Raw genomic sequence first — 24,578 nt, forward strand, 5'->3', positions numbered from 1 at the left:
GCTTGCGGGTCACGCTCTTCGCGCCCTGACCCCTGCGTGTTTGTGTTTCCCTCTTTGGTGTCGCCACGCTGATTGAAAGCGGGTCGAGCCAAGCTGTCCCTATGAGATAAAGAACAATTATAGTCATCTGTCCTCAATCCAGAGATAGACTAGGAACTGTGTCATTGTCTCATTACCCAAAGGGTTGAAACTTCTCACTCATAACACACCTCAACTCATGTTGCCTCAGCAGCGTCTGGCAAACAGCTGACAGACAGCGGAGCATGGGGGTTAAACACAACAGAGGAAAGAGAATAGTTTAAAGAGCTTCAAAGCAAAGACAGAAGTTTATTATAATACATATCTGTAGCAGAAATTAGCAGAAGCTAGTAGAAAAAAAGTGCCCGTAATAACATCAGTGCTACCATTACTCAGCATGAAGTTTCCATTTACCTACAACAGAAGTTTGTCGTGCGTCTTTAGAGAACCAGCTGTGTATCTTTTTTTGAGTCGAGTCTGTCTGACTATCCATCAAATTGGCTGAACTCTCAAGGTCACAACAAACATATTGCAGAAATATTAACAAGTAATGACAGCTGCTGTCACGATGAAGGATCCTCCTGCTACTGCTGCACAAAAACACTAAATTGCATGTTATGTTCTGGTAATTCATGAAATTGACCATTATGTTGACTATTTTTAAGTCCTGCATAGCAGATATTTTATGTTAGCAAATGTTGTCCTACAATTGAAAAGATTAGGTCAGCCATATTGCCTTAAGGAAGCACAGACCCACAAAGAAAGAATTTCATTAGTCTGGGTTCAGTGGAGTTTTAGTGACCCCAAGTCTAAATACTGTTTCGGAGAATGACAAGAAGTGAAGCTGTGAATAACACTGAGGAACAGATTTACTAAGTCTTTTACACTTCCTTACAAACACATCATGTCACAGGAAACGTGTTATCTATGTTTTCTTTATACAAATATATATGCATACTTATGTACAGGTTCAGTGTTTAACCCATGTTCTTTTCAGACTTCAATGAGGGCACACCAATGGTTTGAGTTTGCCATGATTAAACTAAAAAACAAATAACAGTTTATCAGATACAAAAAGAGGGGAGTGATAAACGCCACAATGAAAACAAGTTCAGACCTCAAAGTCTGTTCTCACTCTCAGTGGGTCAAATATGGCGGCTCTGCCGACGGTCTAACGCTTCAAACTGTGGTGCTGTAAGTTCCCCTCAAGTTCTAGCATCATTTTCTGGAGCTGAACCTCTTTGACAGTATTATAAAGATCTAGAAAAGCGGTGTCAGTGGGGCAAACACAGGACTTCCAGCCAACAGAGTGAGGTTTGTGTCCTGTGTGCAACCAAAAGTCAACATTGATCTGTTTTTTTTACTTCAACATAACATCAGTTAACATAAACTGCATAACATTACTTTTAACCCAAAGCAAAGTCTCTTCCTTAACCTAACCAAACTGCAACATTTACACCCCAAAAGTCATTGTATGTTTGTCAGCTTTATTTTGAATGACGTTGCAAATTTACGATGGCTTACTTGCAAAACTGAAGCTAGAGGGGTAAGAAGAGCGACATAGATTAAAGCTCATGGTTCACTGAGTCACTGAAAGCTGTCGTATTTGACAAGTTGGGACTTAGAACATGTTGAACCAGGGTAGAAACAAAAAACTGCAGATAAAGTTGTAAACTTGTTAGTTCTACAATACCATTTCCCCAAAGTATGTTTAATGACTACATCTTTACCACCACTTTACTTGATTATTACAATCATACTTTCCTCAGAGTTTAATTATGTTTAACAACTACATTGTGACTGTATCCTGAGCCTGCAGATAACCCAAAGCAAAATCTTTTCCTTAACCTAACCAAGTGTTTTTGTGGGGAACAACTCACCAAACTGCAACATTTACACCCCAAAAGTCATTGTATGTTTGTCAGCTTTATTTTGAATGTGTAACTGGACGTTGCAAATTTACGATGGCTTACTTGCAAAACTGAAGCTAGAGAGGTAAGAAGAGGGACATAGTTTAAAGCTCGTGGTCCACTGAGTCACTGAAAGCTGCCATATTTGACAAGTTGGGATATACTTTTGACAATACCATTTCCCCAAAAGTATGTTTAATGACTACATCTTTACTACCACTTTACTTGATTAATACAATCATACTTTTCTCAGAGTTTAATTATGTTTAACAACTACATTGTGACTGTATCCTGAGCCTGCAGATGTCTGAACTGCACCTAGCGGCTCTTCTTCACTCATAGACTCTGCACAGAAGTCAGTCTGATTCTCTGATTGCGTAATTACCGGCCATCTAAGTAAATTAGACTTTAACTCAACGCAGGTTTTGAGCCAAGTAAGTGAATGAAAAGCAAATCTGGCCCAGAGAGCTTATGATTTTTTTTCAGTTTTTACTTTGGGCTTTAAAATCAAATGTTAACATGGTGACTGTTGGTACAAACGACCGCCTGATTTGCAGCTTCAGCCTAAAAATATGCGCATCATCTCTCAGAAACCCATATCTATCAGACCGTCATTTGTTTGGCAGCAGTGAGATGAAGACCATAGGACCGACATGGTTCGTTCCACCTGGCCTATCTCTCAGCTGAGTGAGCAGCCAGCATTTCTTCACTGGCAGGATGCTTCAGATAAGAGCCGCACACTGTGTTCAGCATGCTCTTCACAGGCATAGATACCATAGATTGCAGTAATCCCACTAACATTCTGATCCCATCAGCTCAAACATCGATGGATTTGATTAAATTTATCTACTGGGAGCATTCTGGATGAAGTGTGACTGGACGTATTATGTGTGGACTGCCCTGCTGTACTGATTGCTGGCTGAGCATTATAAGATCTATTTATTTTTTTCAATCTGACCAGCTTCATACTATCAAAATGATAAATGCTGGGGTACACGGTTCTGGTACAGCCGAAGCCTTTAAAGCTGCATATTGTCAGCAGCCTCTTCGTGCCTCAGTGAACCATGAGGCCCATCTGATTTTTGGGTTGAGGGTTAACAACGGATCAAATTTTGAACCTTTGTATTATCTATATTTCTCGACCAAGCCGGCTAACTTCCTGTTTAGCACCCAGCTAACCTGAAATAGAATAAAATGATTTAATTGTGCCACTCTTCTAGATTTTCCAAGTGTTTTTCTCGGACCGAATGGCTCAAATTATCACAGTGAAATGAGTCATTCCGCGGAGAGTACAAACAAAAAATATATCCACAATTTTAAAGCTGCTTCTTTCATGATGTAAGCTTATGGGAAAAAGTGTTTTTGGGCCCCAGGGTATCACGTGATGTTGTAATCACACAGTTTGACCACTATGAATGCTGTCTTCAAAGCCTGGTGCTCTTCCTAGGGACTTGGTCTTCACTTCCTCCCACTGCACAAAAATGAAGCCGTCTTGCTCAAACGAGGAGGAAGAATCCTCACCAGCTCACAACTGTATTCACTGATACTTTCCAACTGTCTTGCCCAGCAGAGAAAACTCTGGCTCCCAATATCAGCAAAGTCAGGCAGATGATGCCCAAATCCCTGCCGGGCCAGCTGCCAATGCACATCTTGTTAAACGTTCTTGTGTTCAGCTTATAACACTAAGTTAGCTAGCTATACTGAAGGAGCTGAGACACTCTGCTGCCACCAACATAACCAAGGACACGAACACGTATTGCACTGACTAGCACTAACATGTCACAAAGTACTCCTGCATCAACTCTAAGAGGCGTACTACTGTTTAGCTCTCTCACAGTGTTGATAGCGATGATAGAAGGCTCAGTGGTCGATGACTGACAGCCATGGTCGATGGACAACTGACCCGACAGTTTTCGCTATCACATAACAAAACTAGAATGACACTCAGTAGGTGGCATATCACCAGGGCAAAACAGTTCCCTATAATTCAATCAAGCCTGCTCTCAAATCAAATAATCACAGGCTTATTCAAAATCTGCCGGTTCTGGATTTTTATTTTGATCTACATCAAATTATACCCACTCATAGACAGCCACCTAAATACACCTGATTTGAGCCAAGATCCCAACTCTATCCAGGTTTTTCTTGGAAATCCATTCGTTAGTTTTAGTGTAAACTTGCCGACCAACCAACAGGCAAACAAACAAACCAATATGGGTGAAATCATAACCTCCTTGGCGAGGATTATTGGGGGTTTGGGGATTCATGCAGCCAGTAAGTTTCACTGAGTTAGTAAAACAGAAAGTATAGCCTTAAATGGTTAGCTGAAGACCTCTGCAATGTCAAGACAATCACAAAGCAATGCAGGATTGAATGTTCTCGTCTAGTGGTGTGAAGTTCCTGCTGCTAATCTAAAGAGTCCCTGGAGGTGCAGCGAAAAAACCGCAGCAAGTGGCTGCAGAGGCTAAGCGCATTAACAAATCCACATCCACAACAACAGGCACCCGTGTCGACAGAGACCTGGAGAACTTTTTCGTGTCCTCTCAGACATTTTAACCGGGGTGTTACGACAGCTTCCACTCCACAGTTCTCAGATATTCATGACTACATGGCATACCATCACTGTACTGTCACTTCCCATAAAAGTTCATCAGTGCACACGCTTGTAAACTCCATTAACTACGCGGGCCGTCGGAGCCATCGGTGTATGAGACAAAAATATGTTTTTTCTCACATACATCTTCCAGCGGGGCTAACACATTCGCTCATTCTTCACAGCTCACTTTTCAGCAAGTACATGATGCATGAACTGCACTTGCACAAGGATACACACACACACACACACACCGACAGTGCCAAATATTAGGAAACACATTCCTGATCCTGAGCTCCAACCTCTTTAACCTGCCTCCTCTGCCTCATCCACATCCACACTCTGTCATGGTTGAGGTAGATTTGTTGTAGCAGATGAAATTAATAAGGGATCGCGTGTTCCAGCTGGTATGTCGACCGTATGGGGAAGAGCAGGTGTTGCTGTTTTCTACACAAAATGGACATTAACTCGCATACACACCCGGGGGGAACACATGAACACATTCACATGCAAGCAATAAAAAGAAAAAAAATAAAGCACATGAGATAATCTGACATAAGCAAACACACACCAATTTGCAAAGACTCTCTCACACAGTTACATGAATGGGTAAAGTGCAGCAGTTCAGCTGCCAGAACACAAATGCTGAAGCAGGAGAAAGGAGATCTTCTGCAGCCACCTTTACATAAGTGCTGTAATTCATGACCTGTTCTTTTTAATTAGAGAAACAGTGTGAGGGTATTTGTATCATCTCAGGGAGAAAAAAAAAAGAAAGACCCATGTACGTCTCACTGGACTTGAAATTATCTATTTCCCGTTCTTTTTTGTGGGAAGCCTGAGGATTAAAGAGTTTCATTGCACACATCTTTCTGTGTGAGTGTGTGTGTGCAGTTAATGAATCACATTCAGAGCTGAGCAACATGATTGAAATCAATATCATATTATTAGAAGAGAATACTGTTCTCTGATATCAATATCTCACAATATGGAGCATATGTGACGTTCCACGGTTAGTTGTTGTATAAAACCAATCTTTATGTGGTCTCTACATTTAAAAGAAAGCGATTTTGTTAGTTATTTGTACAGTTTGCTTGGTATTATTAATTTGGACAACGTAATATCTCTATAAACTGCATTGACGTCGCTATGTAGTCAGTTTCAGCTATTTCGTTTTTCATCTTTGTGTTTTTCTTCAGTTGTTTTTATCTTATTTCTCTACTTTAACATCTTTATGTTAACATAATACTACCTGGCACCATCATTATCCGCTTTCACGTCTCCATGTTGGACTAAATCAAGGACCTGTGTTTGAGCATTTGCTACGCTGAGGAAAACAGAAGCGATGTAGTTTTCACTTTAAAAGTTTAACTGAACTTCACGTTAACTTGCAAATAGGTGACCAAGCAGTAAGGACGATTAAATCAACAAGCAAACTTGCTAATTTACACATCCAAAGAGCAACATTAGCATTCATTGGATTCGCCACCACCATCAGCCACCTGAAGAATTTGAATCCATTATTCGCTCTCTTTTATCTCAGTTTTTGGTATTTACCATCTCCCGAGGGAAATAACTGGCTCTTTAGCTGCTAAGTTGCTCTCTGTGTGTGTGTGTACCGAAAAATGACAATGAGAGCCCAAGTAGTGAACCGAGACAGTAAAGTTGTGGAGTTCACAGCTAAATTATGTGCTGAAACTTGTTATAAAGCTCCGTAAAGCCGAGGAGAGCCGCAGACTCAGGTGATCATTTTCTCTAGGTTATGAATATCCCCTTTCACACTGTCGCCTCGTTTTCAAGTTCTTATCCGATACTTTGGCCTCTTTAAAATGGAAAAAAAAGTCCATTCAGCGACATATTGTTTGTGCCTGTTGGTGTGTGTGTGTGTATGCGTGACGGCTCTAACGATCCTGTCCTATCTACCCAAGCCAGCATGAAGGGATATATGACATCAGCTTCTCCTGAAGTATCAGTGTCTGTATGAGCACACAAACATGCGTCACCGTGAACTCATTCTCTCATCACTGTTGCTGATGATGTCAGACATTAGGCAGGGATGTCACTGCAAGCCCCCTGAGTGCTCACCTCAGGCCTCTGTTTTATCTCTAATAGGAACGGACACATACCTCCAACGGAAGCACATCTGCCCTCACCACAAACAAGACACAAGCAGTGGGCTTCCAGTGCGCAGCAGCCATTCCTGCCAGATGCCATTAGTTCACATCTTCACTCCAAATACATGGCAAGTTAAGTGAATGCCTAACACTCTCCTCTCCCCAGAGGGTCTGAGATGTGCGCTTGTGACTGAAAGTTTGGCTGGTTTTAAATCTGTGAGCCTGCCGGGGGAAAAAAAAAAAAAAAATCTTAGTGGGTCGTAAATGACGGCTGCTCGCCCGTCCTCAACAACAATCAGCAACCGGGCAAGGCAGCTAAACCCCAGCAGGTCCAGCAGGGCCGCACGGTAATCACCTGAGGAATACTGCGGCTGCATGAGGCATCTCCAAAGCGCCTGAATGTGTAACTACATGAAAGAGAAGCAGGGGGGGTTTCTTAAAAGGAGCGGGCGGGGCATGCTCAGCAGAATCTTCCCTGGATAAATAAAGGTTTAAAAAATGCACTCATAAATTGTGAGATATAAAATATCAAGCCAAACCCCGGCGGAGTCAGGAACTCCGTAATTGTATTCATAGGCTCGTATTGTTTTGTGATTTCCTGCTTTCTTTTGCATTAAAACAGAAATACAGTCCAGGAATGAGCATATGCCGGAAGATTACTGTGTTTGCACGAAGTGCATGCTCTGTCTTTGGGGGGACGGCTTGGCATTCATTTTATGCAAGTCAGCTCTTCCTGTTTCCCTACAGTATATTAACTCCATGTCTCCTCTCCACCCCGCGAGTTTATTCAGTGTGAGGTGATGACATCACTTGAAAGATCAGACACGTACCCCTTCCTCGATCAAACCGGTCAGATGATAGAGTCGCACCAGATGTTTTCCTTGCTGATATATTCTGCGAGCTAAAAATGACAGTGCCCTGCAAACACAGCTGATGAAAACAGACAGGCCAGTGTTGGCTCAACACAAACTGACACACCAGGAACACTTGCCGTCCAAGATCAACGCAGACCAAACCTCCGTTTTCCTTTTCTTCACGGTGTCCGCTCAGATGCTTAATCTAAAATATACACATATCCCCACAGCCTGTTCGGCAGTCATTTGGCTCAAAGAATCCTGACAGACCACTACATTCACATTCTAACATATTCTGAATCTAGTCTTGCGTGTTAGACCTCTCTGAGACCTTGAACTACAGGAGTGATTAATAAAACCTCACAGAAAGCTGAAGCCATGTTCACCCAGGTGTAAAAAACGCTGACTGAACAATATGTTGGAACTTCAAGACATCACCAGCGTTTGACACGCTACGCTTGATATAACTTATTGAGATCGAATCAGGCGGGCCTGGAATGAGCACACCCGGATTCTTAAATGTATTTCACGATTTATACATAATTGACTGTCTCCACCCAAAGTATTTTTTGATGTATTCATGTAATGGGAATCCACAGATATCATGTATTTAAAGGGATATTCCGGTGTAAATTTAATCCATGGTCTAACACACTGTGAAACTGTGTTAGACTCCCTCTCGAGAGATCAAGTTAGCAGACCGCTAATTTACGGAGTTTTATCAACCTCTGAAACGACCGCTTGACAATAATACACTGCAGTAAATGGATCCAAATATAAACCGCCACCAAAAAGCCACAAATAATGCTCAGAACAGCACCAAACTTCAGCAACAGTACAAATAGGGTCTCAGCACATAGTCCGGGGCATCTAACCTCCGCTAGCTTAGCTGGGTTTCTACTGAAAAGCTGACTAAATTTAACACTCTTCTGCAGCAGCTTCCTGTTGACGGGAAGTCCCGACGACTCGATTACCGAGTGCAGTAGAGTTCCGCGGCTCATGGATGAAAATGTCTGATTATGACTCCATGGAAAAGCAATCAAAGTTCATATGTGTCTTACCTGCCAGTTTATAACAGTTATTATCGAGAGCGGACAGGGAAAAGAACGGAACTGAGCATTTCTAATCGCACTCGGTAATCGTCGTGTCGGGACTTCCCCGACCCGGAAGCTGATGGAGGAGAGTTGAAATCTGTTTTTAGCTTCTAATAGAAATCCAGCTAAGCTAGCGGAGGTTAGATGCCCCGGACTATGTGCTGAGACCCTGTTTCACTGTTGCTGAAGTTTGGTGCTGTTCTGAGCATTATTTGTGGCTTTTTGGTGGCGGTTTATATTTGGACCCATTTACTGCAGTGTATTGCTGTCGTGCGGTTGTTTCTGAGGTTGATAAAGCTCCGTAAATTAGCGGTCTGCTAACTGGATCTCTCGAGAGGGAGTCTAACACAGCTTCACTGTGATTTAGACCATGGATTAAACTTACACCGGAGTATCCCTTTAAACGTACTTTCAGTTTTCATCAAAGAGAGGAGACATATGACAGACTGATACTGCCAACAAAACCAGTAGATATGCAAAGTTTTATATACATATTATATCCCACGAGAGAAAACAACCTAGCAGTTCCTGTCATATGTTCAGTTTCCACTACATTACGTGTGTTACATAAAAGCCAGGCTGGAGACCTGGGGGTCATGACGTGGTGGCAAACCACTTGGATTGTAGCATCTGCAAGGCAACCTTTCACCCATAAATAATGCCAGCGTGTGCCAGAGCTGAGAGCGGTTGGAAAAGATCCGTAATGTGGCTTTTCTCACGTTAAGTGTGTGCAAATACTGCGAGGGAAAAATAAACCGGAGAAGCTCATTAGGTGTAACTTCAGACCTCTTACAAAAAGAGGTGCATGAAGTGCTTCGTCTTTATCCGTTAGAGGAAGACTTCCAGCCTTAAATGCGGCAATCTTAAAATCCCAGAACATTTTAACAATAGGAACAGTGGGTTAACCATTCTCCTCTGGATTACATAAAAATATTACACTGCCAAAAATGGCCTTTTTTCGTGCAGTGATCTTTGGATGGAGGCATTTATTTCCTTCTGCTCTTAAAAGGCACTAGGAAATATGAGATGGTCTTGAGTGGGGTTTGCAATTTTCCAAATTTAAAACTTGAGAGTGAGAACCCTTAAAATTAAAAGTGTAGTTTTGGCGTCCTGCGAGCCCTTCTCATCGCAATCCATTCCTACCTGTTTGACGTTGCCGTTAATCAAAAAAAAAAAAAAAAAAAACCCACAAGAGTCGTGTTGTTCTATTACATTCAGTCCCATCCAGAAAGACTCATCGCAACTCTGGAGTGCCAAACGTAATCAAACATTAACCCATGACATCCGATATTAAAATATTACACAAGTATTTTTGCTAAATCATTCTCATCTCGACAAACTCTAATTCCGATCATTAATATGTTCGAATAAATGCACACCTCTTCAGAGCAGCAACATGCCTGGATATGGTCTGATACAGTAGGAAAAATACTCAAATCGTGTGTGGGACTGTGTGAAAAGGAGGCTAAATTTACCATCAGCTGTTGAGTGAGCCTGCTAACCTTTATGAGGTCCTTTGAGTGGAGGTAAAACACCGCTACACACATATTACACACAACGATACGAGTACAGAGGCACAAAACACACATACAGGCACACATACAAAAATACTGAACACAGCCATTCTTGCGAAAACTCTCGGGAAACAGATTTGCTCTAATCCACAATCGGAAAATCGAGGCAGAGCCGACATAACCTATTAAAAAACATAACTGATTTCAAATCTTTTAAATGGTAATGGAGGTCTTTGAAATGCCGGGGTCTGCTCACAACACACGCATTAAAAAAAAAAGAGTTTCATTTCAAAGTCAGACATCGAACATAAAGAAGGGTGACACATACACTTACAAAATGATTCATTAGGAGGATAATATAGTATGGCACTTCACAGTCCTCGTTTGACAGACGATAGCTACTCTACCTTTGGTTCATGTTGTAAGATGATCTTTAGATAAATCCTATGTTGTGCAAACATGTAGTTGTGGTCTTCAGTCCTGATAGAATGAGTCACATTCAAAAACATAGGGTGGGCGATTAGATTGTGATCGATCTTAAAGGCATTCACAATGTTCTTTTCGGCTGAATTGTGGAGGCTGCGGTATTGAATGTTGTCTTACATATCCTGATTGGCCATCAGATCCGTGCTACGTGAACAAACTAATGCAGGGATGTAATCAACCACATGGCCGTGCCGATGGAACGATCAACACAGATCTTAACCGGGCAGCGTATTGAAAGAAAATCGCTCGGTTAATCGATTGATTGCGTCAACTGTGAAATGGTTTATGTCCTAAAATATGTCGAAAGTTCATAATGTTCTTTATTTCTTTACTTGATATGTTCAATGCCAAGAAAGATGCATCTGGTTAATCATTTATTCATTTAATTTCTCTGCCCACTTAATCCTTTTTCTGGCACACCTGGGGCTACAGCCTTTCCCAGCATGCACCGGGCGGATGGCAGGACACTGGGCAGGTCGCCAGTCCATCGCAGGTTGAACGCACATAGGCAGACATCCACTCGCGCTCACATTCATACCTACGGGCAATTTAGAGTCTCCACTCTGCCTGACTTGCACGTCTTTGAATGTGGGAGGAAACCACAGAAAAAAACCCACACAAACGTGCAAACTCGGCACAGGCAGAGCCAAGGATCAAACCTGGGTCTTCTCGCTGTGAGGCGATAGTGTAAACCCCTAAACCGACAGACCGGTAGTGAAAATCTTTCATGAGCACATCAAGTGCGGTGGAGTACTACTTTTAGACATGAGACGGAGCTTACGGTGACCAATTAAATGTATGGACACGTCGGCTCTGGACTGAAACACAGTGGGTGCAGAAAATGCTCTGAACTGCGACCAACATTTTCATTGCTCATTATTAGGTCAATTATTTTCTCAGTTTATCAGTTAATTGTTTGGTTTATATAAGTCAGAGTATAATGTAGTCATCATTATTTCCCTGAGCCAATGGAGGAACCCAATTGCCAGATTAAATGTTAGCTAAGTATGTTTACGTTTGTCCTTCCTCTCTTGTCACACCGCTGTGTTTATGCTCCGCTTAGGTTTTCGTACAGAAAGAACTTGGTTGTGGTTGGTGTGGAAAAAAAATCATGGTTTGGCTTAAAAATAGCTTATTTACCACCCAAATGGATGGCAGTGTCCCCAGGTCTCCTTACAAAAACATTCAGTTTTGTCGCCATGAAAGCAGCTGGAAATATCCCAAGATGTCCTTAAAAATATTGAGTGGTGTGACTCAAACTGCGGTCACCCATTTGGCTGTCTTGTTGGCTAGTATCTGAGTTTTGAACTGTCTGATTATCAGTCCAAAACCCAGATACATTCATTTTGCAATTTCATAAAACAGAGAAAAGCAGCAAAACCCTCATGTGTGTGAGTAACTCAACGGATTATCAACGTTTCTCACAGAATAAGGTTCATCCAGGGACTACAGAGGTGTGTGTGTGTGTGTGTTTCTCTTCCAAAAATGGCCTTTAGTTTTCAGGTTCTCACCTATTCTTGTCAGTTTTGTCATGAAAATGCTTTCACTCTGACACCCTGTGTAATTATTAGTTGGTAAAAATAAAATATTCATCGATATTTTACCAGTCACACCAGGATTTCTTACATGTTGCCATGGCATTGTGCCCAAAAGTGCCTCTTCACTGCTCGAAAGAAAATGCTGTAAATTTGGACTAGGGCTGTTCACATCAATGTGTTTGATTGAACATATTTAAATGGGAACAGAGGTGAGGTAACCTGCCACGAGCAACAATGTTCAAGAGAGCTTTAATCATGTTTTCTCAACACCATGATGGTTTAACTACTACTTCTTACTTCCGCTAACGTGCCACTAGTTTAAAAATAAATCTTCCATAACTGAGACGGGAAATCAACAATATCCAGATTATTTGCTAACTGACGCTCGTATGTTTCACACTTAATCCAGATTTGAACGGAGGATCGGCTCAGCTGAGCTGCTACTGTAAAATAATATCCTAACCTCATATGACCGCGAGCTGAAGTGAGACTGCAGCACCTCAGACACAGAACCAAACATGCACTGTAAAAACACACAACTGCAAAACATACACAGAGACACAAAGAAGGTAAAAATAGAAGAGTGAACGGCTCTACAGGTGACTTATTAAACACCCCAACAGTTCAGTGTGGTCTTGCTCAGTGTTGTGTAGCATGACGCATGTGAGCCTGAGCAGAGAGTTCTGTATTCCACAGATTGATAGCCTGACACTGATGTTTAATCCAGCTTCAGGCTTCAGTGAACAGAGATGTAGGTTTTTTTTTCCTATTAATTTCAGAGGCTATTATTTTACAGCCTGTGGTAGCAGCCCTTATTTTACTGGCCCTCAAGCTACTTCAGGGAGGATCTTTTTTTTTAAAGGCACTTGAAATGTATGACTTTGAGTGTGCATGTCAAAGAAAGTGATAAAATCGTCCCCCAGCGTACTGTATATATTCTTAATTATGCACAATATCATTTAACATCGAGGCAATTTTTTTTTTGCAGCCAGAAGAAATTACATGAAACAGTTTGGGTTTCATATCATATTAAATAAGAAAAGTTACCTTAATTATAATACTTATTACACTTTGTGAAGTCGTCTCAGTTTGAGAACTTTTATATTTATGTGAGCAATTAAGTGCCACGTTATTTTAAATGGTAATACGACCGGACACAACAGGACTATCTAACTAGGGCTGCACAATTATTCAAAATACTATCAGAACTGCAGTATGTCCAGGTACAATTTCCAAATTGCAGAGGCTGTAATGTATTGTAAAAGTTTAATTGTTTGACCAAACGGCATTATGATGAAGTACTGAAGTGCTGCAGAGTTGCCTGGCCTATAAATCCTGTTCTCCAGATGTAAGAAAACATGCTTGTGTGTTACAGACCTCAACAAATATCATCTTATAGTTTTTCAGTGAAAAAAAACACAATTTGATGCAGAAATAACCATTGACACTAATCAATAATCATATTAAAATCACAATATCTGTCAAAGATAATCAAAACAATGTTTTACATTACTGTGCAGCCCGATATTTATCTGACTAGGCACCTCAACACACGCATACAAATTAAGTAGACCTTTGGATTGTTATCAGTTGTATACAACTTTATTGATCCCTCACTATTTTGATAATTGATTAAGCAGTCTGAGTAAAATTATCTGATTCCAGCCTCTCAAATGTGTTTTCCTGGTCTCTTGATTTCTCTACGACAATTCAAGACATTTGAAAATGTCAGCGTGGACATTTTATAGACCAAACAACTAATTGATTAACTGATAAAAATAAATGAAGGATTGACTGATGATTAAATTAGTTAGTTGCAGCCTTAAAACAAAGCACTAAACAATATCCCTTCATGCCATGAGGAAAAATAAATACATTTCTATGATTCCGGCTTCTTAAATGTGAATATTTTTGGATTTATTTTTTCTTTTGACAGTTAACTGCATGTTTTGGGGGCATTTGAGACATCTTGGGCTTACAGAGACACTAGTATGATATTTTTTGACCATTTTCTTATATTTAATAGCCCAAAAACTAATTGATTAATTTAAAAAATAACTCACACTTGAATCTGCACTTAAATTAGGTAGTTGCAGCCTACAATCGAAGCACTAAATAATCTCCTGTCCTGCGATGGATTCCTCTTACTGCTAACATACTGACATATGTACAGTAACTTCTCACACTGCCTTGGGTATTTGGCTAAAACCTCACAGTTCTGAATCACGGGCATCCATGGGATCGGATGACATCATGCCCGCAAACCTTATGAGCCAACCATATCCAGAGGGAGATCATTATCCCGGATTGGCAGCCCGCTGATTGGCTCAGGAGAGAGGAGGCAGCTCGTCCTGACCTTTTTGCTGTGAGTGAATCCTGACAAGATCAATCAAAAGCCAAGACATTCTCTCTCTCTCTCTCTGGGTCTCAGTGCACAAACCCATTGAGTCATTCCACTCAGGCTTTGCAGCAGAATTGAATTACCCACCCACCCAAAGTGTAGCTGAATCTAAGAAGCCACTCCTCCCAGCAACTCCAGCAGGCGCCATGTAGATTCCCCCAGTATCAGTAAAGCACTGAAAGGCTCTGAGAGGATAAGGGGCCTGGGCATTCTTTACTGGAGCTAGTTTAGTGTTGGCCAACAGATTGGGAGAAAAAAAAGAGAAAAGAGGATCAGCTCAAGACTGAACTCAATCTGTTGATCCTGAACAAAAAAGACAGAGAAAGTGACGACACATGTGGACTTAAGATTCATCTACGTGCCAAAAATAAACCATGTGGAGGCTTTCCACGGATACTCTACGAATCGGACTTTGTAGGGGCTGGGACACAATTTGACGCAGGAATATATTGTATCGCCTCCTCTCAGATACGTTTTCTGTACACTGGCATGAAATATCGATATTTTAATCAAAACATAGAAATGCTGATTCACCAGAGTCACTTCTTCATGACTTCTTGAGGTGTAAACTTAATTTACACAGATTAAAAAAAATAAATAAGTGAGCCAGAGTTTATCGTCTTGGATTTTGGATTGTTATATCTTGATAGAAGTGCCGTTTCTACCTCATTTAAAGCATTCATTACAAAGTAGTGATGTCATTTTCTAAACTTACCAGACTGGTCTATGTTTTAATAACTGTCATTTACCCACCTAGTCATTATATCCACATCGCTTAATCAAACTACTCATCCAAAAATATCATTGTGTTAATATCTTGTCAGTCCCTACAAAATCGACAAAATATCGTTATCAAGGTATTTCGTCAAAAGCATCGTGATATTTGATTTTGTTGCCACGTCCCAGAATTTACGAATTGCTTTTGAGGAGATTTCACGACACCAAGATAAATATCTTGTATCACAATATAGCATACAATAATGCAAAAATAATCACTCAGCCCATCAATGAATAATTGAAGATTTTTTTCCTATCGATTACCACAGAATCGCTGTATCGTGACAGTATTGTTATTCATGGACAGTGTATCATGATAGTGTGAACAGTGAGGTTGCAGAAGTAAAAACTCCCGTTCATATTATAAATTGAGGATATTGATTATTAGCCATAATGTCGTAACCCTGCTATGAGACGGTATAGAAACACGTTGGACCACACTACCCACAATCCTCAAATGAAACAGCAACATCTCTGATTGGCTGAGCTTGCTGTTACCATGGAAATGTCACCTGACTGACACAGTTGTGCTGACTAGCCATGTACTGCTACCACGATCAGATTATTTACGTTGCAATTCCCACGGAGCAATCACAATTTCACTTTCCGATCACACTGCTGTTCTTTAGAGATAAGGAGAAGCATCAACACCAGTCAGTGATTGCTGGAAAGGAATAATTCAAAATGTTTGATGGGATGAGTTGTCTTCAAATAAGCATGTACATAGTTTTACCTTTGTCTTTTTTCTGTCTTACGACCTGTTTTTCGTTTCGGATCAAATGTTTTATGGTCATGATTCATCTCACAGTTGGTTGGCTTGGTTACAGGCTTAGCTAGCTCTTCAACTCTTATTTTATTGAAATGTCATTGTCGAGTGAAAGAATGGAGAAATTCACTTCTGGAAACTGGAGCCGTTCAACTAGTGAGCGGTCATGTTGACCTCTACCGGGGCCAAGAATACAGAATGCCCCAAATGTGATAAAGAATTCATCTCAAGTAAAATGTCACATCATGTTTAGATCCCGCCTGAGGTCGCAGTACTTCCACTTGTTAGATTATCAATGGGTCTACATGGTCACAGTCCCTGGTGTGTTACAGACATATCGTTTGCTGCTGAGGTCAAATATTGATTGACCTCCAGGGTATCAAAGACCCTGAAACTGCTGCCAGATAATACGTGTTTAAACAAGCTAAGTAGGCGACCCCCATGTGCTTATTCATCGGATCTTCGCACATGATGATGAATATGTAAAAATATTGTGTGTGTGAATTCAAATGAGGTCTTGTTGAACGCTGACTGACTTCCTATCTGCGGGCCAGAATAATGACATGAGTGATATTTCCTCAATATCCTGACATCACTGCCTGTCTTTGACCAGAAAGCTTTGGGGATACTTGATCAAAATAAATGAAAAAGCTGAAGGCACCGAGTCTAGTTTGACATTTAGAAGTGCTGACTTCCCGTATCTAGAGGGAATTCGGCCAGCAAATCTAAAACGTCCCTGAACTTGGACAGGGGGTTCTTTGATTCGCAAAACATCAGATCACTAAAGATGTGTCAACACCAGACGAGAAGCTCTCTCCGGCTGGAGGATTCAGCCCTACGTGTGCGATTAAAAGCAAATCACTTCCCCCGAATCCTCGCCACTTGGTCGCCTCCGCCGCTAATTCGACACAACACTTGAAAAAGCCGCCGCAGACGCATCTCCAGTACGCTTGGCGCCCCACCGGAGAATGAATGGGCTCTCGCTTTTTGACGGATCATCTAGTGCGCAGGGCTAGATGAATCTCGCGCATGCAGTACAGTAATAGCCTAACAGATGATGGTTCTTGGCACAGTCTGAGTAGTGGAGGGGTGTAAGACAGTCCCTTATGTCACATGGGAGAAAGAGAGGGGAAGAGAAGGAGGGAGAAGATGGGGTGCTGCAGTGCACTGGCGGTGCGCTGTCTCTTTAACTATGGCCATGCTTGACAGGAGCTGCTGTATCAAACTACTGTAAAATCGACAAGGCCAGGGATAGCTCAGCGGCTGGCTGCTCGCTTTCATAGTGTCCATCTGCACTCGTGGATGCAGCCATTGTGGAGATGGGAAAAGAGAGAGAGAGAGAAGAGACAGTGAGGGGGTAGGAGAGCGTGTGTGTGTGTGTAGTATATATGTGTGTGTGTGTGTGTGGGTGGTTCGGCATGAGGGGGGTCGACCACAGCAGAGAGAGAGAGAAAGGAAAAGAAAGAAAGAGATAGACTGAAAAGGAGGTGTGAGTTTAAGAGAGCGAATGAGGGAGGAAAAAGATTTAGCCAAGATAGGAAGGCCCATATCTGCTGCTGCTGCTGCTGCTGCCTGCCTCCCACTAACTGCCTGTTCATGTGAGCCGGTACTTGGCATGACTGCAAATGGCTTTGCCTGGTACATTAGCTTAACACACTCGTCAATGTGGGCTCAGATACATCTGCAAGATCGGTGAGGGTGTCGGGTTTTTTTTTTTTTGGTTTTTTTTTACCCCTCTCTCCCCATATGTGAACCTATATCTCATCGCAAATCAATGTCACACTAATATCAGCCGGCTTACCACATATTTTATCTGTAGATGTTGAGTCACTGTGCGGCAATAAATATCACACAGTGTTACATAATCGCTTTGAGTAACCATGGAGCTTCTAATGTATAGGTAGACAGGGGAGATGGATAGAGTATCTGTCTAGAGTTTATTCAGCTGGTTGGCCCAAATTCATACGAGGCTTCGCAACTAAGCGATTATTCACTCAATTGATTATGTTGCTTATTGACAGAGCTGCAACCATTGGCCAATACATTGACTAGTCAATCAGAAAAGAGACGTTTTTCCAAGTTAAAATGTCAAACATTTGCTATTTCAAGCTTGTTGAATGGAAGGATTTAAACGTTTTCTTTGTTATCTATGATCATAAATGAAGGGTCTTTGGACTGTTGGTTGGACAAAAACAAGCAATTTTGAAATTCACTATGTTTTTTATTACATTATATTAATCAAGAAGATAATCTGCATGTACATCACTCATAAAAACAAGCATTTGTTGCAGCCCCACTATTTAATTGAGTGTATGGTCGATAAAACGTCAGAAAATATTGACAAATTTACATCACAATTCCCAAAGGTGTCATCTTCAAATCTCGCTCAAATCAACAATCCAGGAGCCAACAGATGTTCAAGTAATGGTCAAATATAAGATGCTGGAACCAGTAACTGTTTCTGCTTGTCAACATTTTTTTGCCTTTACTATATAAGGAAAAAAATATTCGATTAAATCGTTTTGGCACCAATATACATCGTACATTTAAAGATCAATAGTGGAAATAATCTGCAGATTCATCAGTAATATAATAAGCGTTGAGTTGCAGCCATGTAATTGTCTGTTTGTTCTATATAATATCAGAAAAGATTAAAAAATGCGTCACAATTTTCCAAATCCCAAAAGGTGTCATCTTTAAATCTTGCCCAATCAACAGTCCAGTTACCAAAAGATGTTCAATTAATGATGAAATAAAAGTGAGAAAACCAGTCACCTCTCTCAGTGTAGATGCTGGATACGGAAACCTATCAACTATTTCGCTTATATAATTTTTCACAAATATTTGTTGATTGAGCTCCCGTTGAGCGATTAATAGACTGCCACAGGAATTAGTCATGAAGCACCGGAAGTATTTTTTTGCACTTCCGGTTTCCTCATCTTGAAGTCAGTGGATTTTTTTTGAATGGTTCTTTGGTTTTATGGCTCCAAAAATGTCTGGGGTGAGCTTAAAACATGTTCAGGTTATATTCAGAATATTGTTGTGTAATGTATTGCTGGACAAAACGTGTAAGCATCATAGACTTGTGTTGTGTATTTTCAGGTGTAATCCAAGATCCTATGGAAGAATCCCATTGGGCAACCAGGTCGATGCTAACTTCCTGGTTAGCCTACAAAATCACGCCATCCCTGCAACACGATATAGCTTTGGCACCAACACATATCAGCTTTCTCTTTCCAGCTTCTGAAATGTGAATATGTTCTGGTTTCTTTACTCCTGTATGACAATAAACGGAATAATGTTGGGTTGTGGACAAAACAAGACATCCGAGAACATCTTCTCGGGCTTTGGGAAACACTGTCTTTGACCATTTTTCACCATTTTTTGACATTTAATAAACCAAACAGCTAAAGGACAAGGAAAATAATCATTAGCTGCGGGCCTTATATCAACATGCTTCTCTGAGTTCTAACATTACATTTAAAGGGACACATTTAGGGACTTTTGGACATAATAACTAAAAAAAGAGCGGGTTTACAGGTGTCGTCTCAAGTGAGTGACATTTTAAATACAACTGCTGCAATCATGAAGTTAAAAATCCGAGCAGATTGGTCTCTATCTCCATATTGATATGCCTTACATTCCAGCTTAGGGCTAAACCCCTCAGCAGTTGTAGCAAATTGGAGAAGACTAACCAGTGCTCAGCTCGGAAAAACAATGTCTAAAACGAAACGCCACTGTGCGATCACAGAGAAAGAGTACTCGGTGCCATCGCTGGCAGGTTTTGAAGGTGCAGCACTGTGCTCACAATTTCCTGGCAATGACTCCCAGAGTGGGCTTGCACACATACACAAACACACACAAACACACACACACACACACACACAGTGGCAGAGCATCTCACCAGCATTATGCAACCAAGTTCTATAGCTGCACTCGCACAAGAGGGCATTTTGGCCATTATCTGCTTCGCTCGGAGGGAATAAAGAAGCAGTGAAAGGGAGCCGAGCGAGCGGCCACAGTTAAATTTGGTCTCTCTTTTCGTATGCGGCTCGGATGATGACTCCGGGGTTACGACGAAGTCCAGGAGCTGACAGTTAGGTTTGTTTTTTGTTTTTTTTGAGGTCCACATTAGTCTCCATTTTGGAGGCAGCCCGCGTTGTTTCTACAAAAGGGTTACAGGTCTGTGCGTGTGCGCTCGTATCCACACATGAAACATCACTCTCTCTCACCCCGGCAGTCACATGCAGCACACCTCCACTCTCTCCCGAACCCACACACTGACTACGCTGCCGCTCTCTTCCTCTCCCTCTCTCCGTCACACACACTCACACACACACACACACACACACAAGCACATCCTCCCCATCCCTACAGCTACCCTTCTTGATAACAGGTACTCACACAAACCCCACCACCCCAAAAAAAACAAAATAAAATCCTTCCCGGCTCTTCCAAACTTTGCACTGGGCGTCTCATCTCACTCCGGCCGTCACGTTTGAGGACCTTGCTTTCTCCAGAATTAGCCCCTCTAATAACACACACACACACACACACACGCACACTGCAAATTGAACGTGTCGACTGGATAGATTTGAGGCAGCTCACTGCAGCACGCCTGCTCACATATAGCATTAGTCACAGTTGCAGTGCGATGATACCGAGGGGAATCTGCCTTTTACCGTACACCGAAGCGCCTTTCACCCACTCACACTCGAGTACGGGGGGGGGGGGGGGGGGGGAGAGAGAAAAGAACCAGTAGGAATGAAGTAGCCTCTCATTCTGGTCATCTACATATTTTTTTTTTAGTGGGGCCAAAGTTTTTTTGGGTGTTTTTTTGCTCACAGTCCATTCAGGATACTGACAAAATCTCGTGACACACTACGAGGGGGATATTTCAATGGGGATTCAAATAAAATCAAGTACTACAAGCGCGATCAAAACTCCTTGAAAGGCACGTTAAAGAATATGATTGCAATTTCCCACCAGAGTAACTACGGAGCCTTCTCCATAAACTCCTTGAGAGTGCCACTGGATTATTGTGGGAATATTTCAGGAATATTACAGCATTTTTTCTCTCCCAATCATCATCGCTGTGCTGCTGCTGCTGCTGCTGCTGCTGCTGGAATGCACTTGCAGGAGTACACCGTGACACCAGTACACATGCATACCTTATTACAATACTATAATTGCCGCATGCACAGGTTTTTTTTTTTTCTCTCAAACGGACACACGCTGCGCTGGGAGCCGTGGTGTGTTTTCTGCGTGCGTCTGTTTGTGTGTGTGTGTGTGTGTGTTTGTGTGTGTGGGCATCCATCTAGAAGGCACTCCGGGGCTTATTTTTCTATGCACCTGTCGGCTATGGTGCTTTTTAGAATATGCCTATTGCATATGATAGTGTCAGAGAGACAGAAGAGGGAGAGAGAGAGGAGAGAGGAGAGAGAGGGAGAGGATGGTGAGGAACGGGGGAGGAGGACAGAAAAAGAAAAAGATGCAGTGTGGAGGACAGAAAAAATGTTAAATGTCTGCTGTGCCTTACCTTGAAAGGGAACATAGGACATGTTCCAACGGCATTGAACGTAGGCTGTGCGTCTCGGCGGTCTCTCGGTGCTCAGAAGTAACGGAGGTGGGGGGGGGGGAACCAAATTAGAAATAAATCTGGAAAATAAAAATAAAAAAAATAAAAAAAAAACACACGCGATATAGTGCTATTCACAGTAGGAGCCGACGGAGAGGCCAATATTCCGCTGTTATAAAAACTGGCATCATAAAATCCACGACCGCTTATAAAGCGCCCGGCTCCCGGTGCGTAAAAAAATACAGGATGCAGAAATATGTGTGTGTGTGTGCGTGAGTGAGTGAGTGAGTGCGTGCGTGTGTGTGTGAGAGTGAGTGTGTGTGAGTGTGTGCGTGTGTGTGTTTATTTGCACGCCGCTGCGCTGAGGTGTGAGGGTGAAACGCGAGTGAGCGTGTGTGTGTGTGTGTGTGTGTGTGAGGGAGAGAGAGAGAGAGAGAGAGAGAGAGAGAGGGAAGGGGGTGGAGGACCGAGCACGCGCGCGCATGTGTTTCCGCGCGCGTGCGTGTGTGTGTGGAGGGGGGGGGGGCGCGCACGTTTCACAATATCTCTAACATATCTTTACGCGCTTTTTTTGCGTTTTACGGTTTTACAGCTCGACTCACGCGGTGAAAAATGAAATATATATTATTATAATAATGTTGCAGTGAATGGAAATTTCACTGTACAGCTTCAGGCTACTGTACTGTGTGTGTGTGTGTGTGTGTGTGTGTGTTGTGTGTGTGTGTGTTTGTATATATTCTACATTCCTCCTCAGGTTAATAAGGGCCCATTAAAATTGCAGCAGCATAGTTTTTAACTCTCTGTGGCGACACTTTAAATGTTTTATTTTAATTACTCCAGGTGATTAGCTCCCTCTGTTCAGCCTCTACAAACTGATGTTTTCGTGCTCCTCAAAGTCTTACCTGTTGAAAACAAGCTAACTGCTAGCTTGTTCCCGGACAGTTGCCGCAAAAATAATATATAAAACATAAAACTGACGATAATTTCACACTAAACATTAAAGTTTGGGTTTCTACTTGACGACAGCCACCTCCTCCCACTTCACTCTTCTCCATACTTCCCAAAGGGAAATCATGCGACGCTGGATTTGCGCGATGCACATGACCAAACACAGGAACTGCATCGAGGGGAGAAGCTGTGGAGCCAAAATGGCGCCCCTGAGCTCGAGTGTGCTGCCTTTGCGTGGCGTGGGAGAAATCGCAATTACGAAATTCCTATTTGCTCATGACTTAACTCGTCATTAAAGACCCAGCGTGATGAGAGTTGTTTAGGTTGTCGATTTGCGGATATAAATTAAAGCATATTCTGTCTCTTAAACTGTTAATTTTAGTCTCTGTTGATCTTAACTGTCACAAGTATTGAAGCTGAATCGACTGAAGCTGTAAATTGACAGGAAAATAAGAAATGTACGTGCTAATTCTGACTAACTTTTGGCTAATTTACAGGTACTCACATGAATGAACCACAAGTTGTCTTCCTCCTGTTCCTCCTTCAAAGACGTGACATCTGTTGTTCAGGTCCAATAAAAAACTAAATCAAGCAAAAACAGCACTTCTTGGTTTTGTTCTTCCAACCGAAATCATTCCAATATCCTGTTTGTAAGTGAGGCGGTCATCACTTCTGCACTTCACGGCGCCAGAGGAGCAAGTGAAGGCAGCACAGTGCAGCGTTTGTGTTTGGTGTAAATGTTGAGATGTGGCCGCCACCTTGTGGTCGAAGCCGGTAACTGCAGGCTCAGCTGGAGCCTGGAGGACCAATCAAATCATGAATATTTTTACCCTAAAAAAATGAGGGATGAACAAATATTTGAGAAGGTAGGAGAGAGAAAGCTCAATTTTCCACGTATTTGGTAAACAAGATTATAAAGGCACCTCATGGGGTCATAATTTCTCACAAATGGCTCTACTACATTCTCAGGTAAAATGTTAAAATGTATTACCAGTCTGCCGTACCTACTTAGTTTCAATTAGAAACACACCTGAGCAGTTGTCTTTGTCACAGCAGACACTCTTCATAGTATTAAAAGCACGGGTGTCGCTCATAACATTAATGATGGCTCTGATTATTAAACTGTCCAAGCATGGCAGTGAGCCAGCGTGCGCAATTAAAGGATGCTGAGACCAAATCAGCTCAGTGGAACTGAGCCATCATTCATTTTATCATTTACACCTGTTTTTCTTTCCTACTGTGCCACCATATCAAAATGTCTTGTGACGGCCACAGGATTAAATAAGACTTCATCCTCAGACTCAAAACATACCAAGTGACCGTGAGTTGTACAGTCGGCTCCTAGCTGTCACATTAAAAATGATAAAAACCAAAGACAAGCAGATTTCAATTGTCATCGCTTCTGCCTCCTTGGAAATAAAACATCCTGTCACAGTCGAGACGTGGCATTAATCTTTCCACTCATTATTCAGAATTTCTATTCTTCTGAAAAAAATCATTGCACTTGGCACAAACACAAAATAAACATCTTTCTTTCACTCTGGCAGCAGTCGTACATTTTCTGCCAAAAAAAGTAGTTAATCTTTCCTGCAGGACGCATTTGGCTCTGATGCAATTCATCATCCCCATCGGACTAATTTATAGGGATTCCTCAACGAGGTTGTTTGATTGCCACCTACAGTGGTTGTTACCAATGACAGAAGCAATAAAAAATGTCAGCCTCACCTGCTTTCCACAGGTGATGGACTATATAGAAATAGGTGCGACAAACATACATTATTATCTAGAAACTCCTGAGGGTGTATTATAATCAGGGCTGTCATTTTCGACTAATTAAGTAAAAATCCTTCACTTCAACCCATACTAGCAAATTTAAGAGTTCAAGCTGCTTATTTAATTTCTTAAAACTTAAAAATACTTGAGCAAAGTATGTGTCATAGTATAAAAGTCTTTTGTGGCTCCAGAGGAAGCTGCATGTAGTCTGATAAAT

At 41.8% G+C, this 24,578-nt stretch overlaps 1 protein-coding gene across 13 annotated transcripts in view; it reads right to left on the bottom strand.

The window, feature by feature from the left end:
* The window catches only part of syngap1b (synaptic Ras GTPase activating protein 1b), a 169,968-nt gene extending 146,699 nt beyond the window's left edge, over positions 1-23,269 (bottom strand). For 11 of the 13 annotated variants that reach the window (XM_030393286.1, XM_030393290.1, XM_030393292.1 and 8 more), the window contains exon 1: positions 21,602-22,044. In XM_030393286.1, coding sequence (XP_030249146.1) covers positions 21,602-21,623 — 22 coding nt within the window. In that variant the 5' untranslated portion in view covers positions 21,624-22,044. Of the gene's footprint in view, positions 1-21,601; positions 22,045-22,542; positions 22,677-23,093 lie in introns of those variants that run through there. The other 2 variants (XM_030393281.1, XM_030393282.1) reach the window with 2 other exon arrangements.
* Between the last annotated feature and the right edge of the window lie 1,309 nt (positions 23,270-24,578).

This window comes from Sparus aurata, chromosome 17, assembly GCF_900880675.1.
Source record: "Sparus aurata chromosome 17, fSpaAur1.1, whole genome shotgun sequence".
NCBI lineage: Eukaryota > Metazoa > Chordata > Actinopteri > Spariformes > Sparidae > Sparus > Sparus aurata.